The sequence below is a fragment of the Theobroma cacao genome, chromosome 2 (genome assembly GCF_000208745.1).
Source record: "Theobroma cacao cultivar B97-61/B2 chromosome 2, Criollo_cocoa_genome_V2, whole genome shotgun sequence".
NCBI classification, from domain to species: domain Eukaryota; kingdom Viridiplantae; phylum Streptophyta; class Magnoliopsida; order Malvales; family Malvaceae; genus Theobroma; species Theobroma cacao.
In genome coordinates this window covers 244,969-262,500 of record NC_030851.1, presented here as the reverse complement: position 1 = coordinate 262,500, position 17,532 = coordinate 244,969, and the positions used below count along the sequence as shown (strand labels likewise).

General features: G+C 37.0%; 5 protein-coding genes across 6 annotated transcripts; 3 read left to right on the top strand and 2 right to left on the bottom strand.

Annotated features, from left to right (window-relative positions):
* Positions 258–3,658, top strand: LOC18607022 (protein OSB3, chloroplastic/mitochondrial). The gene is made up of 7 exons (XM_007040970.2): positions 258–708; positions 1,001–1,139; positions 1,812–1,905; positions 2,592–2,695; positions 2,765–2,912; positions 3,165–3,229; positions 3,314–3,658. Exons 1-7 carry the CDS (start codon positions 386–388, stop codon positions 3,473–3,475), a joined length of 1,035 nt encoding a protein of 344 aa, XP_007041032.2. The 5' UTR covers positions 258–385; the 3' UTR covers positions 3,476–3,658.
* On the top strand, positions 7,331–8,304 carry LOC18607021. The gene has a single exon (XM_018115070.1). It carries the CDS (start codon positions 7,493–7,495, stop codon positions 8,123–8,125), a length of 633 nt encoding a protein of 210 aa, XP_017970559.1. The 5' UTR covers positions 7,331–7,492; the 3' UTR covers positions 8,126–8,304.
* LOC18607020 (U11/U12 small nuclear ribonucleoprotein 31 kDa protein) lies at positions 9,287–11,334 on the top strand. Its single transcript, XM_007040968.2, has 4 exons — positions 9,287–9,501; positions 10,257–10,325; positions 10,435–10,541; positions 10,934–11,334. Exons 1-4 carry the CDS (start codon positions 9,375–9,377, stop codon positions 11,066–11,068), a joined length of 438 nt encoding a protein of 145 aa, XP_007041030.2. The 5' UTR covers positions 9,287–9,374; the 3' UTR covers positions 11,069–11,334.
* Positions 12,179–13,323, bottom strand: LOC18607019 (RING-H2 finger protein ATL74). The gene has a single exon (XM_007040967.2). It carries the CDS (start codon positions 13,185–13,187, stop codon positions 12,513–12,515), a length of 675 nt encoding a protein of 224 aa, XP_007041029.1. The 5' UTR covers positions 13,188–13,323; the 3' UTR covers positions 12,179–12,512.
* LOC18607018 (polygalacturonase QRT3) lies at positions 14,056–17,103 on the bottom strand. Of its 2 annotated transcripts, none has more exons than XM_018114496.1 (3): positions 16,562–17,103; positions 16,188–16,415; positions 14,056–15,348 (listed from the first exon to the last, which is right to left on the bottom strand). In XM_018114496.1, the coding sequence occupies exons 1-3, from the start codon at positions 16,727–16,729 to the stop codon at positions 14,341–14,343; spliced, it is 1,404 nt and encodes a 467-aa protein (XP_017969985.1). In that variant the 5' UTR covers positions 16,730–17,103; the 3' UTR covers positions 14,056–14,340. The 2 variants fall into 2 exon arrangements, with proteins under 2 accessions (XP_017969985.1, XP_007041027.2); XM_007040965.2 differs by having other exon boundaries at positions 14,056–15,429; positions 16,562–17,102.

Genomic DNA, 17,532 nt, shown 5'->3' with positions numbered 1-17,532 from the left:
TTTACCTTCTTAATAGAGAGAATGTTTCCTTCTTCCCTATTTCATTATCACAATGTACACAAGACTTTTCTAGTTCTGGTAAATAATACTCCCATCCGACTGGTTCACAGTAGTGAAAGAGAAGGGCCTCGGCTTTTTCTATTCTAAGTCTGTATGCCAGGCAGAACATAAGCACCAGGCCTGATGTTAAATACAAGGCCCAACTTCAAAGACCGGGCCCGTTTGAAACCATCCCAAACTCAGCAGAAGCTGCAAACGGAAAACCGCGAAAAGCATACGAGTCTCCGAACTGAACTCAGTTTCACTGACCCTGACCCTGTTTTTCTCCTTTATAATAAGCCCTGAAAGGAAAAAAAGGCGAGGGTTTTAAGCCTCAACAGTCACCATGAACTCCCTCACTCGAACACTTGCAAAAATTGCAACTTCAGAAGCGCAGCAGGCGTCAAGAAGATGGATTTTGCAGTCTTTCTCTACTTCTACAACTTCCAAGCGGTTGACACAACCCGAGAACCCCTCCGACTCTAAACACTCAGCGCCCAAGGAATGGCCTAGGCCTGGTGAGATCCCCTACCAGTCCAAGGTGGCTAACTCGGTCAGTCTCTCGGGTTACATTCATATGCCCGTCCAGTTCGAGGCTGCTTCTGATGGGAAATTCTGGGCTGGCACTGTAATTGCCCAGAACCCTTCTTCTGATTCTCCTCCCCTTTGGTACTTATCTCCCCACTTCCTTGTTTTTGCTTTGGTGTTAATGAACTATTCAGATACCCCTTTCTTTTCAAAGTTTTTTCTTTTAGTTGTCAATACTATTAATTCGTTTATTTCTGCTTCCATCTTGTTGTGATCACTGAGAAATAACAATTAACTTTTAACTTTCCTGTTCATTTCTTGCTTAGCTTTAGCTACTGCATCGTTTATTAGTGTTTGCTACAGCCTGGTGATTTGATCACTATTTTGTTAAAACTTATGCAATTCCATTTGTTTTGTTTTGTAAACACATCAGGATTCCAATAATTTTCGAAGGTGATTTGGCCCATATTGCTGCTTGCCATCTGAAAGAAAATGATCATGTCTATATAGATGGGCAACTGAGTGCAGATCCACCTTCTTCTAATGCAACTCATGCTCAAGCCAATGTCCAGGTAGGAAGGAAGGGAATGATAACTGCTGGACCTCATAAAATTTTCAAATTCAATTCAGTTGATCTAGTTGTTCAATTTTTGGTGGGAAAACATTTTTTTTAGTGTCTAATTACCATTGGAAAAAGTTACTAGTGAAAGACTAGCATATAATAATAAAGAGTTTATCACTTCTAAAACTGACGTTTCTCTTTTATTTGTTAATGTTTCTATGGAAGTTCATAGTATAAAAGTTAGTGCTATTTTTAAAATTTCAAACTTACCAATGCGATCACATATTTCATTTAAGGCAAAAAGGAAGTAGATGGTACTGCCCCTCACAACCTGACAGGTGTGAGAACCTAATTCTCAGTCTTACTTCTGTTTCAGGTTGCTTAACCTTGACTCATCAAGATAATACTCGACCTTAACCTTTTGTAAATGTGTGGTTCATTGAGTATGTGGTGGAAAACATCCTGCCTAAAAAATTACTTTTAATTATAAAGCAGTTACAAGCTTTGTGCTCTTGTTATTAGATTAATTGTAACCTAGTTTAAAATAGAGTGTGGTAAAGAGAAGTTCTCTTTAGCTCATATCTCTCTATCTGTAATTTTTCTTAATAATATATATTTTGTGCAAATAGTTGAGAAATTACAATTTTGGGATTGGTCTAATATTCAAGTCTCTCCATGGTAGGTTATGGTGCGTACTATCAACTTTGTTGATGAATCTCCTCCCATGACAAAAGGCATTGCTTCCCATAAACAAGAAGGGACCTTAAGCCATTCTGGTGAGTCTCTTTGTGGTTCTATCAAGCATATTTTCATAGCATGGAAGAATAGAAGGTTTCAAATCTTTTTGATAATATATTTTGTGCTTAATTGGTCCAAGGTAGCTTTATTTCTTTCATCAAAGCAAAAATTTTTGCTATGATAATTGGCATTGATACTAGGTTGTGATTGATTAAAATATATCTGCCTTGTATTTAGATTTTCTATGAGGCCAGAAAAGATGTCAGGACTCAGGAAATTTAACAATTGTACAGAAAAAAATTGGTAAACACTGAAGGTAAATTTAGCCCAACCCTTGAATATTTGTTGAAGGTTTTGACTGAGCCCTCCATGTTCTGTTGTGTTCAATAGTTGGAGGTCTCAATTAAAATTGTCTATTAGCCAAGGTAAAAGAAAATATGTTTAAATGGTGCGACTGAAATTGTTTCATCATTTGGTTATCATTTGATGGCTCCATTAATGGAACCAACAGAACCTATGAGCAATCACGTTTTTCAACAGGTGTATCTTTACTCACATCCTGCATTACGTTAAATCAGAAAAACTGATCAAAAGGCTTAAGTGGCATTTACCTTCTTCATTGCTGCAGTATATTGTTGTTCAACAGGTGCTTCAAGGGCTTAGCTATTCTGTTGTCTTTGTTTTATTCTCCCTGAGTTCACTAAGTAGGGCTAACTTTTTTCAGCTGGTACTAAGCAAGGTTCTGAAACTGCCCCAAATCCCTGGAGGGATCTTCTTGATAATCCAAAAGAATGGCAAGATTACCGTGAAAATAAGCTTAATGGATTGGTAATCCACTGATTGAATTTATCTTTTGTCTTGTTGCCTTGAAATTTGTGCTTATTATTTTATTTACAGGTAAAACCCAAATATCCTGATTTTAAACACAAAGATAGTGGTCTTGCACTTTGGCTTGACTCCGCACCTAAGTGGGTGTTATCAGAACTTGAAGGACTGCAATTTGATGTTCCTATTCAAAAACCAAAGCAACTGAATCGACATAAAGGTATGGTTAAATAAATTTTGTATTGTTTTCATTGCAATGACTGTAAAAATGAGCCCCTGTTACAGTATATCAACCCAATGTAGATAATCAGAGAAAATATTTTTAACAGTATTGCTATGGTAATATATGGTAACACAAAAAGAATATTTAGACTGGTGATAATGTCCAAATGCTGAGCTTCTTCTACCATTTGAATGCGGTATCAATTCTGATGATGATGCATTGAGCGTGTTATAATTTGACTTGATTTAGGGGATGGATCCTGGAAGGACTTGGTGGAAAACCCGAATAAGTGGTGGGACAACAGATTGGATAAGGTATGATAAGAGTTCTAATCATCATTTAGCTAAGTTTTATTTTTGTTAAAATCACGCATATGTCTGATTTCTTGACTTTTGCAGTTCAATGGCAAGATAAATGAAAGATATCCTGATTTCAAGCATAAAGAAACTGGTGAAGCACTATGGCTTACTGATTCACCAGTTTGGGTGGAACCAAAGTTGCCTTCTTTGACAAGTAAAAACGGTACAGCAAACCATGAGAGGGGTCGAGTGCCTTCTTGAGCTGTACTAAGATGAAGTGGCCGTAGTTTTGCTTGTTTAGGTTGGTTTGAAAGTGCGACATGGCAAAGTCCATTAATCGTGATATGACATTGATCTCACAATTATTTCATGCTGGATATGTACTTTGGCAGAAATGTAAAACATTCAACAAAGCAATCAATTCTTTCTTTTGTTTTTCTTAAAGCACAAATCTGATCTTTTTATGAGGACAAGGCTCATCATGGGAAAATACCAAGTTTTAGAATTCGAGGATGCGTAAAGGGGTTCACCCTGTACGGTCCCAATGTGAATTGGGCATGTTGATTGAGTCGATCTTTATCTTATTTTAAGGTCATGTGTCCATTTCCATCCCCACCCATTCCACCGGGTCTTCAACCCCTGTCAGTCTGCTCTTAGCATGCATGGATTGAAACGAGGAAGTCGGATGAATTTCGAGGGGTCAAGATTTGGTGGGCTGCAAGCAGAAGTATTCCAAAAACACAGCAACTTTTGGTGTGAAGAGAACTCATCAGGAACTGTAATCTTAGTCATGCGTTGAAAGAAAGACGCAATTGCAGAAAAGAACTGGCAACGATTTTTCTACCGAAAAACAATCCTAATGAGAACTGCTATGAAAGCAAAAGGACCGAGCTGAAAGCACGAGGTTTTTGAGCATGGTGGTCACCCCTCACGACCAAAAAAGAAGTTTCAACTCTCAAATCATAAGATTACGAAGCAAAAAGTATGGAATTATAGACCAAGTCATGGCCAGTATTAGTATATTTTCTGGAATTACATGCTTCATGCTCACGTTGTCTCCTGTATGCCCCGGAATGTCCTTTCCTGGACTTGGGGGTTGCCAGCTAGTTTCAGTACAAAGAGTAGCATTCAACCTCAAATTTATGGAGGTTTTACGTTTTATGCCTGTAATGCTCATAATCTGTCCCTCTCGTCCTCGAATATCGTTGTTCCCGAATGCTGTTGTTGGGTTCTTTCTTTGCAACCATGCGGTCTACTGGCTATTAATTCCCAGTCAAATGTCACTGTCCATACAATTTCCTTGCACTCCCACGTGCAAAGACTTCTAACAGGCCGTGCCACAGCATTCAAAGAAGGATTAAGGTTTTAGTTCAGATGTTTGATAGGAATCAAGGAAAGGAAAATAGTGACTTACACTTAATTTTTCGTTTCTTCTCTTAGTGTACACGTATATTTATTCTTTTCAAAATTGACCAAAATAGTTTCGGGTATGTCTGTATAGATCAATTCTAGTAAAGCCTCTCATCAAACAAACAAGATAAGGCTCAATCAGTTTGTCCTCTGTCTTCTGCGATGATTTCGCCCTGGTATTCTTAATTAATTCGTGATTTTTTTTTCTGTTTCATAATTTTACATTACATTACATTACATGTCTCTTAAAATTTTCATATCAAGATTTAAGATTTTAAGATTATAATTTTTGATTGATAGTATGAAATTAAACACGTAATATAAAATTATATAAAAAAATAATCATAACCAAATATCAAATGAAGAAAGAGAATTTATATTCACGTATCACTTTGTTTTTAATTATAAAAAAAGAAGATTAAGATGGGTTCAAAGAAAAACTAGAAAAAAAAAATTGCATGCCATGCCCTTAATGAAATTAATTTTTTCCCCCTAAGATAAAGTAATAATAAATACTATCATTCGCTACGCTGCCTTGTTCCTGCTGATAAACTAGTAAGCGCCGCTTTTGTTATCCACATTAATGTTTATTTGGTTTCTTAGTTAATTAATTTACGCATGAAGCGATTTAATTAATCTTTGAATTAATGCTAATCCTTGAATTAATATGTACTTGAGTCCGACGCATGCCTCATGCCCGCCTTTCTTGCTTCATTTCCTTGATTAATACTAATTCAAATTCTAAACGTAAAGATATTAATATGTTAAAACTCAAAACTCGAGAGTGATTATTGAATCATCTTCTATAATTAATTAAGCAGTTGGGGGCTTGATGAATTGTTCGCTGGACATCGTATTCATATTAATTCCGACTAATCAGCAGACAAACCGCTGGAACAAAGACTAGTATTCAGTCTTTAATGTCGCTTAAGTTTTGGCCTAGTCATGGCTGAAGGTGCGGTTGTAATTTGTCTCCACAAATTGGACCCGTTTGGTACCCATTGCATTCATTCTTTCAGTGCGGTCAACGGCAGGATGTATTGTCAACATAAATGTCCCCATCTGCTACAACTTCCATGCACTTCCATAACCAAAGACTAATTGGAAGAGGAAGCCACTTCCCTGTGAACCCAAATAAAAAAAAAGAAAATCCTGCTACAGTGCCTCATTTCTTTTTTTTTTTTTAATTTTACATCACATATTTAATTATTTTAAACTTTAAATCTTAAAGCTTAAACCATGATATAAAATGAAATGATTATTTAAAATTTATTAAATACGTGATACAAAATTATAAAAAAAAATATAAAATGAGACATCAAATGAGATAAAAAGTTTGATATATTGGCAAAAACTAGTATTATGTTGTGGCGACTATGAGGAGAGATGTACTGTTGTTGATCAAATTGGAATACTGACGATGGTATAGTTTCCTCTCGTCAACTCAACCAACGGATGGAAGCCGTCCTCAGAGTTACTCATGGGGTATGATTCTTGCAATAATAATCAATGGTAATCTGTTGCTATCAGCAGGGAGAAGAGCATGATAATGAAGTTCAAATTAGTAAGGACTTAGGCCGATAATGCATATGTATGCAGGTGAAAACAAAGACCTAGGCCTAATGTTATGTAATTATATATAGAAATAATTGCTTCCTAAGTAACCAAATTAACCACGTTTTGATGACTAAATCAGAAGATGATTATATTATCGAGGTTGATTACCGGCCATTATTTTATATTTCAAAAACTCCAACATGCAAATCCATAATTTTATTATAATTTAAATGTTAAATGTATAATTATTAATTTTTAAATAAAATTTAACGTCATCAAAATATCTAAAAATATGAGAGTAATAATATTAAAAAACTATCAAGAAGGTTAATATTCACACGATTAACTATTAAATTAATCGTCAATGACTATCAAGAAGGTTGTTTTCATAACAAAAGAAGAAAAAAACATATGCTTGGTAATCAAGTGACATGAAAATAGTTTTAATTAATCAGGCCATACGTTCCTGGGTTGGTGAAAGTATTGATGTCAAGTAAAGTTTTCAGGACACGTGCTTGATGTGGAGGCTTGTACTTAATTTTGTGAAGTATTATCCTTTTTAATTTTAAAAATTTTATGATTTATATATATTAGAATATGTTTTAATTTTTTTGAGAGAGTTTTAATTATTTGATTGTGATGTGTGGTATTGATGAGTATATAAAAAATTTGAATGGTTAAGATCTCAATTTAAACTTAAATGTTTCAGACACGTGATTTAGACTTGAAAATTATTTGATTAATGGTACTTGACCTAGATAGTTATACCTAAACCGATAGTTTTAAGTAATCGCTTTTCAAGAGTCGAACTAGGTAATCGAATGATTTTAAAATTGGATGAATAGTTTTAAGCCGTCACTTTCTAGAGTCTTAACCCCAATAATCAAAACGGTGTTTATGCTTGATGAGTATGAACCAGGAAGTAATTGCAAGAACGAACTCAGAGATGAAGTTGATTTCCTATTTTCATAACAATTTTCTGACCAGAAAAGGAGGTCAGAGACCACCATAGTCATCTAGAAAATTGCTTTCCAAGGGGGCCCAAAAAGGATGAGATAATCTCTGATATGGATGGTCTCATTTGACATAAACAGACGCTGCTTCCAGGAAGCAGCCCAATCCTTTGGCATTAAGTCATCTCTCTCTGATCCGCTGAGAATGGTCCCGATTTGACATGTCTTACTTTGACCATGGAGAAGTGATCACCAACTCACTATTTATAGGTTGCAAGGCTTGGAGCTCAAAGTGCGGAGGTGAAACAGCCTTACAGGAAAGAAATTAAGGCGAATCAAACCCACAATCCTTTGAACCATGAATGAAACGATGTGTAGCTCTAGCGAATGGATGCAACTCTATCAACAAACCGTTGATACTTCTTTCGGGATCTCCGATGCTACCACAGTCACCACTAGCTCTGTCACATCCGGAAATAACTTGAGCCCCAGCAGTTCATTTGCAGCTGGTGACCACTTGACCCCAAAGGGCTGTGTCTCAAAGCCTACTCGGAGGCGGTCCAGAGCTTCTAAAAGGACACCCATCACCCTCCTCAAAGCCGACGCTAAGAACTTCCGATCCTTGGTGCAACAATTTACAGGCTGTCGCCGCCGTAGCACCTCCATTTCATTTGGCAGCCAAAGAGGACCTGTCAATATAAATTTCGCCGTCGGAACGGAGCACGATCATCACAGTACTAATCCTGCTTCAGCACTGTCCCAACCCTTTGTTGAGAATAATGGTTATTGTCCTCGGCCATCTCAAGTGCAACTGCAACAGCAAGCAGAGCATCAGCAAAACTACCAGCAGCTGTCAAGTGAAGAACAGGAAAGCGAGTTTACTTTGGACAGTATCACGACTGATGATTATCTTCTTACATCTTGTTTGCCTAGATCAGGTCCTGAGATCCCACAAGGGCTTGCCATGGATGATATGTATTTCCTTGCATGAAGGTTTAGCTTTAGCAAGTTGTTAATTAGGATTCCTAATTCCTTCATTAAAAAAACATGAAAATTCTGTTTACTTGTTCCAGTGAGAAAGTCAATAAAAGTAACTGAATGCTGTTCTTCCAGTGTTGTAGTCTTTTAGAATTGTGATAATGGAGCAATGAAACTGAGATTTTCTCTTTGTGCTTTTCTTCTGGTCAAACCACTTGAAACCATAAAGCTTTCAGATAATAAATCATAATATACGACGGATAAAAAAGGCACCGTATTGTTCATTCGATGTTGAAATAATCCAAAATAATCTTTTATATGATTTTAAAAAATATGTTGTTATTGGATTTGAGTGGTTAAAATTTAATTTTGCTCCAATTTTTTTCTACTTTTGTTTCTGGAATTAAAATTTTTAAATTTTTATTTTTTTTAATTTTTAATTGAATCCAACTAGAAGATTATTTGTTTCCTTTTATTGAGTTATTTCAACACAATTAATTTATTATCGAAATGAATTTGAAATTGAACCATTTGAATAACAAGTCGAGCCAAATTTGAGCATTGTAGTATTCGATTCGAGTGACCTGTGAGCTTCATCAAGCTTTTAAATTTTTTAATATTATAGATAAACAAAATATAATATTTATTTATGTATTTTATTTTTTATTTGAATTTTTATATTGAACTCGAGTCAAATTTTCAGCTTTTTATATAAATTAATAATAATTGAACCTAATCTAACCGAACTTGAGTAGCTTGATTATTTATCGAACCAAGCTCAAACACAAAAAAAATTAAAGTTTAATTGAGCTTGAGCCTTAGTTTTTTTAATCGGGCCAAACTCAAGTTTTACATTAGATCGATTTGGTTTGACTTATTATATCGTTGTCTTCTATTTACTATTCATTTAATATATTTATGAAAAAAATATTATAATGTACTAATAATTAAATTAAATACTCGAATACACTTTCCCTAATCAATAAATATTAAATTAAAGCTAGCATGTTGTTGGATTGTGTGTTGCTTTAATATCTTCAATAACCTTTTCTAGATTTCTATTTATTTTGAAATTTTATAGCCAAAACTCAAATATTTCATATTTGAGGTCGTTAATTACTATTTCCAATAAGCGAAACGCAGCGTTTTGGTTTATGGCGTCCTCGGGCTGCAAAAGAGCCTTTCGACAATGGTTTCTCTGTGTGAGCAGAGAGCAGAGAGCAGAGAGCAGAGAAATCGAGTCCCTGGATGAAGTGCAAGCCATGTTGGCGGCTGCCCTCTCTTTCCCTTCACCAATCTATGCAAATTCTAAAACCTATCAAAGCTTGAACCTCAGACTTAGAGCATCAATCGTCAACTATCCTCTTGCAAGCAGAATCTTCGTTAGAAGTAAACTCCTTACCTCTGTCTCTCCTTGGTCACTCTTACTACTTTATTTTACACTTTCTTTTTTTCATTTTTATTGTTTTCCCAATCTGGGTTTCCATTTTATAATCTTTTCTCTGTTTGAGTTACTGAGTTTGTCAAGTAGTTTTCTATTTTATCTGCCATCAGGGGTGGAATTGAGGACCAAGTGGCTTACTGGTAGAAATCCTTTTGTATTAGGCAATGCTTTTTCCTGATTGTTACTTTATTCAACAATCGACAGGGTTCTAAGGGTTGATAGAGTGCCCTTTATACGCTTTAGACAACTATAAAGTAACCATCTTTTTGAGTGTTTATCATGCTCCAAAATTACAGCTGTTTTTGCTGTGTTAAATTTTGCGGTTTAAAAAATGCTCTGCAACATATTGATTGTTGCTGTGATGATGAAATAGAGGCGAATTGGTTAGGAATAAGGATGACTCAACAGTAAAATAGTGGGGTGATTTTGGTCCTGGTCACTACCTTGTTGTATCATTGAGAGAGATATAATGGCATTATTGAGAGGGAGAATTGAAGAACACCATCAATAGTTTTAAAATTTTGCATTTTACCCTAAGCTTCACCTCAGTCACAATGGATTGTTGGATGTCTATGGCAAGCAAGATAAATAGATTGAAAATAGTTCCTTCAGATATTTTAAGATCTCGTCTCTAAGAGCTGTATTCTTCTGTCTTTCCCTAATTTGTATCCTGGCATCCATTGGGTGTACTTGAGTGCAGATTTGCCATATTCCACCAAAGAAAGCAGTTTGCAGAAGGAATTTGCAAATTTTGGCCAAATAGCTGAAGGTGATTGGGATATCTCTCTTTATTAAATGGATTTAGTAGGATTGATATGTTACATTTCCATTGTTGTGTATGTTTTAAAGTCAAATAACTATATGTCTATCTATTACAGTTAAGCTTGTCAAGGATGATTTCACAAAAAGATCAAAAGGATATGCATTTATTCAATATACTTCTCAGGATGATGCAATGCTCGCTGTAGAGAACATGGATCAACAGGTTCTATGCTGCTTTTCTTTATTGCAAACTTTCTCATTTTCTGAAAGTAGATAGATATGGCATAAGATTGGTAGATTACATTTACCTTACCTTCTCTCACCCCTTTGAATGAAGCAAAATTACTGAGGCTCTCCTTTTCTTTTACATCAATAAAACTTCTTTTACTGTTAATTTACCCCTTTGAATGAAGCAAAATTACAGAGGCACTCCTTTTCCTTTACATCAATAAACCTTCTTTTACTGTTAATTTTACCACTGTTTGCAATTTTTTTTCATTAAACTTACTTTCATCACCTGAATTTGAGAACCTTGGTGAGCTTTAACTTTTGTCTGCAGGCAATGTTGTGGTAAATATTGCTACTTTGATTTAATGTTGGTTTTGGGTTTATCAGGTATTTGGTGGCAGGCCGATATATGTTGAAATAGCAAAACCTGGAAAAGACAGGTTCAGAAGATATCCTAAAACCTCAGGACCCCCAATGGATAAGCAGCACTTGCAAGAAGACGTGGCAGACTGCTGGTACTAATCAAATCCAGCTTGATCAAACGAAAAGTTGTGGGACAAAAGGTGACGTGGTGAATGACAGCACCAAGTAGCACTATCATTCAAGGAGAATTATCTTGTTAAGTTAGTTTGCCAGGCAAGTGTTGAATTATTATGGTTTCTGGCTGAAATTGCTGCTTAAAGAAATAAACAAAAAGGGTGATACAATTTTCATGACAGTTCTATCTGTCCTCCTTAATGTGATCAGGGGAATTCCACATGAATGCCTATTGTTCTCAATTAAAGTTAGTGGTTTTGCATTTAGTACTTAAAAAGAAGATAGGTCTGTGTTTTGTGGCTTGTGATTGCATGAAGTGCACTCGGATAAATACATGACCACTGTCCAGAGCATTGATCATGAACTAGACTACTGATAAGAAGGAATTACGGTGAGCTTTCATTTTCCTCTGATAGTTACGTATGAAGTTTAATTACTGGTCAGATTTTGGAGATTCCCTTGTATGACGTCATTAAATTCTGGCATTAAGAATCAAGCCCCAGGACAAATGCATTCATCAATGAGATAATCCACCAGTATTGTTAATTTTACATTATTTTTAGTTTCCTGAAACTGAGAAGAGAAAATGTTTTTGGATTCTTTTTTCCACATCCCACCAACCTATACTAGCACATTAATCAGTGGATGCAGCAAACTTCGTGGCGGAGATGATTATGTCTGCTGCCATATCCAACATGAACTAATTTTGCTTTCTAGACATGTACTAAACATTTTTGCAATCTAGTCTTCCCTGACGTTTCCTCTTTTCCGAATGTTTTATGTTGTCCTTTGCCCTCTCATCACATGGTGATGGTGGTATAGCTATCCTAATGGCATATTTCTGTCCAATCTAACTTTCACAAACAAGCTTCAAGGTTGGTAGCTCAGGCACAAGGAAGCACTAGTTTGATCCGGTTGCATATGACTGGCCACTTCACTCAGTTTACACAATTGTTTGTAGTAAATCAGATTATAGATTACAATTAAGCAACTATACTACACATATAATTATGCAGTGAACAAAAAAAGTGCTAAAAGAAGTGGAATAAAGGGAACTTTTACAACCTATAATATAAAGTGATCTTTGATGATCTTGGAAAGATGATGAAGAAAAATACAAATACTGTTTCTTAGAAGCCGCTTTAATAATTAAGCTCTATATTAAAATAAAGATAATAAATAGGTAACATTCATGATAGCTAGGGAGCCAACTACAATCATTGCCCCAAAATTCTCCGGTAACTCCGTACAAAAGTACAAAAATTGTAATCCGATCCTTACAGCACTTAGTATAACATCATCCCAGAACTCAAATATTGCAGAATCGTCCATGTGCTCCATAGATTGAGCCGAAGTAACTAACAGGAAGAAGGAAGGAAGAAAGTATGCTACTTATAAGATGAGTACATCATTTCAGCAAGAAACAGCTTCACAAAGCTGTAACAATTTGATCTAAGGAGGACATAGAGTCATTGGACTTGAGCCTATGCCTACAAGTAGGACAGGAAGAGTGAGAGAGCAGCCACTTATCGATGCAAGCAACATGGAAGCGATGGTCGCATTTGGGAAGCATCCGTATTTCGTCACCATCCAAGAAATCCGCGAGGCAAATTGCACAGCCTGAAGCAGATGATGGTGAGCCTGAGTTGGCATAAGTTGAAGTTGGCAAAGCTACCATTTCTTTCTTCTTAAGACCCGAGTTGAGTCGACGCGAGGCCACCCATTCCCTTGGCTCTGTCACAGCACGATGCGTGCATTGAAATACGCATTGTAGCATGGAGTGAAGGCCCAAGGCACAAACCAAGGCGCACAACATGGCTGCCACGATGATCATGAGGTTCAAGTCTACTGTCGGTTCTTGTGTTTCCTGACAGGCGATGCTTAAGGCGGGGGTAGTAGCAGAGGGAGTTGGTGAAGTTTGAGCCATGGAGAGAGGGTGAAACGGGGGAGAGTGAACGTCAAGTGTGAGAAGATAGAGATGGGAAAAATGGAGGGGGAGGGACACATGGTACACACAGAGCAAGAGGAAACATGAGGCCAAAGAGCGATGGGGATGAATATATGGTGCTGGTAAATGTGATGATGGGCAAGGGAATGGTGGCATGGGATATGCTTATGCTTACTTGATAATCCACTGTCTACCCTTTTGTATAATGCGCTTCAAAGCGAGGGGAAAAGCAACACTCTCTTTCCAAGAATTTATCACATTTCTATTGGTTGGCTTCATCAAGTTGTGGAAGACATGGAAAATTATTCTGAAAAGCCTTGACTAAATCTCCCAAGCATGCGATAATGTCTCAAAATTGAGTTTGGGCCACTAACTTTTTCTCCCCTTTTCCTCAATATATAGAGATCACTAATCACACAAAACAATAGCAAAACCCCAGAATAAGTATGGGTTTTCTTTTACTAGAGAAGAAGCAACCAAATAATCACAAGAAACAAACATTATAATATGTACGAATGAGATTCTGCTAGTTTCATATCCTGCTTTTCCTCATTGAGATGTCAAATTCTAGGTTGGATAGATAAGTTGGCAAGCAAGTTTCACTTAAATTGTCTATCTACTCTATTAGATGATGTCCATAAGGTGTCATGTTTTACAAAGCACATTTGTTGTATCATAATATGATAGTGTAGAGAATATCTTGACTTTAGAGTAATTTCATCATATTTTCAAATAAAAAATTTTAAATTTGAACTCCGCCACAAAAAATAATTAAAAATAAATTTAATCGCATTTGATTCATAAGAGTAGAAGATTTTTATTTGTTAATTAGGGTACTTTTCGTTTTTGAGGAAACTTGTCGAAATTATTCTCGAGATACATTGAGTAGAGATCCATGATAGAATGTGTAGCCTATCATTGCTTGACTCAAGCGAAATGGAATTGTCGGGATGTCATCGTGAGCAGTTTTTGGTTCTCTTTCTTCCTTTTTAAAATCGGGTGAAATACTTTAGGAAAGGAAAAGTAAAGTGAAATGCATCAAAAAGCGGCGAGAGACAACTCACAGATATTGCTGTTAAGCTATTGGGATGTGTAAAGCACACACAAACTCCTAAGCTTCTGTTCCTCAATTCAGAAGCTTTCTTGAAGTTTGATTAATTAATGTTTTTTTGGTATTCCGAGTTCTTTCATCAACTCCCATAAATTGAAAACGCCATTGTTAGAAACAAGTTGACCACGGTAGAGTAATACTAGTTTTAGGAATCAGGAGAGGCCGCCGTGGACAATGAAGCTTGGCGCATCTAAACTTTTACTTTTTGAAAACTACATTGCTTTCTCCGATATAGTTGTACTGATCGACGGCCACGGAAACCACCCCATTGACTGCTTTGTCACTCTCTACAACTACAACGTTATTTGACGCATTGGTCACTGCATGTACTGGGAACCCTGCTGCTGCCTGCTTTTGAATAAGGAATGAGTACTGAAAATGATTAATTCGATCTGGGAATACTAACAACGATGAAAAATCAGCAACCCATTTTGTCCCATTTCCGGCTACCGTCAATTTTCCGACCGTTGATTTCAGGTTCATGCCATTCACGTTGTTCTGGTCGATCACCACTTGATCAATAGTGTTGAATTTCCCGTCTAGTTGGATAATTGGAACCATGTTTCTGGGGTTACCGTTAAACATATTGTTAACTATGTTCACCCCAGATATTTGTCCCCTAATTGACTTCAGCACTACGTTGGCATCTCCTAAGAAAAGTCCATTGGTAACATGAACTTGAACAGGGTCTTCCATGACTATAGCTGTGAAATCTAGGTAACAGTTGTCGATTCTAGTTAGTGCACCAGCTGATTTCACTAAAATTCCTACTCCACCAAATGCGGTTGCTTTGTTGTAACAGTGTACGCCTGTAACAATATTAGCCTGCCCTTCTAATAGAATTCCGATGGCCGCTGAGAAGATGGCAGCATCAGTGATTGCATTGTCATTACTTGAAAGTTGAATGGCAGTGCCAGAAAAACTTTTCTCCCCTTTGTCTCCACCAATTGTCGAATGCTGTCCTAGGAAACAGCTTGATATGAAAGTCTCGTGGCCTTTTCGAACTAGAATTCCTTCCGTTGAGAAGTGAAGAAAGAAGCAGTTATTTATGCGAATCCTGGCCGAATCAATGATGAAGATCCCTCCTCCTCGATAACTTGAATCGAAAAGAATGTCCCTGAAGGTGATGTCTTCATAGTAGATTCCTACATTCTGATCTTTTGCATCGGCAAAACCAGTAGGGACAGATGCTTTTTCTTTAAGGACCTGAGAATTTGGAGACCATACTTCGATGAGATGCCGGTCACCCGGAAATGTGTTTGACGCTCGCAACGACCCTCCTTTCACCTAATTGATCGATTAAGCATGGAACATTATATGAATCAAAAGGGTGTATTCAGAGTTCGGACCAAGATACTATCAAATACTATTGAAATTCAGTATCCAAATGGAATGGCTTCAGGTTTTGCAGAAGATTTCACATAAAAGGGGATTTTTTTTTTCTTTTTGGTTCAAAAGAGCATTTATGATTTATATTCCTTTGCCTACAACCACCCAATTTGATTTTACTTGACCTACGTCTTATTTTGCCCACTTCCCTGTCATTATTGACACAGTTTCATTTATTACCTACATAACTGGTTAGTGAGAGTTTGAATTTGTAGTAATAAACTGAATACATTTCAAAGTTTTAGAGGGAAAAGTAGAACAAAAATTTGCAATTAGGTCACAAATATTTCAACTTGAAAGAGTGAGATTCATGGACAGAAAACAGCAATCATGTTTAATGCATCTCATGCAGGAAAGGACCGACCAGTCCAGTGCATCGAGCCAACGTGGCAGAGACACCACATGCGTTGCTGCAAAAGTTACCTCAAAAACTCCAAGCCTCTGTCTTCAAAGTTCCACCAAATAATCCTAGAAAGGCTAGGCATTAACTACAGCAGGCACATGACAGGGTGCAATGCAAGAAAGTGTAGAAACAAAGTATTTATATATATAACAGTACAGATACATCTAACTTATACGTATATATGTCCATATACATCATCTATATTCTATACCCCGGGTATATTGGTAGAAGGAAGAGAAAAGAGGAAACTAACCACAACATTGCCTCCGCCGGAAGCAGGAAACCTTATAGGTTTGCTGATTTTGTAGCTTCCGCCTAGCAAATCAATTACAACGCCACCCAAGTCAGTCACACCAGGTAGCATTTCGAGGCCGCTTTGCACCTGGAAAGCGTCGTTCAACGCTTGCAATATGGCGTCACTGCTCTCTTGCTCCCCAGTTGGGTCTGCCCCGTACCCAAGCGGATAGAAGACTCTTCCATTCTAGAACCGCACCATTTGAAGAAAACCCACAATTGTGTGCCAAATTAGAACAAGAAAGGAGAGACAAAAGAAAGCTGGAATGCTGAGAGTACCTAACACATGTAGAAAATAGAAATGCAAGTATGGAAATATGGTGTGAGTCTTACTATTTTGGTGTCTGACGAGTGGGGTTGGAGAGAAGTAGAAGGCGGAGGTGCCATCGCCTGTAGCTTCGCTCGGAATTCTGTTAACTTGTGTTGTCTCATGGAACAAGTTGTTTGCAGAGCCAGGAACAGCATTAGGAAGCAAAATGCTGAGGTGAATTTGTTTGTCATTTTTCTTTTTACAGCAACTTTGTCACTGTGTGCAAAAAAGTTGCGAGAATCTGAGATATATTTACTCAGTTGGACAGATATACAGAGAGAGAGAGGGGTTTGCGGGCGAACTGTTTCTTTTTGCCCAAATATCTAGGGAGTATGGTGTCTGGACCAGCTCTTTGGCTTTGGGGTACTTTTTTCCTGGCCTCGGCTAGTGTGTTCCACAGTCCTAAATCCTATAATAATCCTATTACTAGCAGTCGTCAACAGGAAACGATGTTTTACGAAACCTCGGTTCCTGCTGCCATTTCAATTGAGAAGAAAAAGCATTTTAGAGTAATGTGGTAGCTCGTCCGGTCTACCTAGTGCCTCCCGAAAGAAAAATTAGAAGCAGGTGGATAAAAAAAGAGAAGAGGACAAAACAAAGTAAAGGGGTTTCTTTTTTCCTTTTTAAAAAGACAAAGAGATTATTAAAATATACTGTCTTTATACCTCAACAGTCAAAATTAAAGATTCAAGCAACTTTCGGTTTCCGAAAGCGTCTATGAGAACATGTGTTTCTTCTTCTTCTTCTTAATTGCTCTCTTTCATCTTTTATTTATTGATTCATTAATGCTGACAGATAGGAACAAGGTGAGTTAATAATTGCGGCGAAGCATCTAAGAGCATGACTTGACTGGATCAGAGACCTCTATAAGCTCAACCGTTCTCCCACTGCTAAAGGCAAGCCCAACAAATTCCTCTAAGAGCATCACTGAGCCAGAGCTTTCTTAGCTTCATTTGTTTTGTTGGCCCAAAGAAACTAAAAACGAAAAACCCTT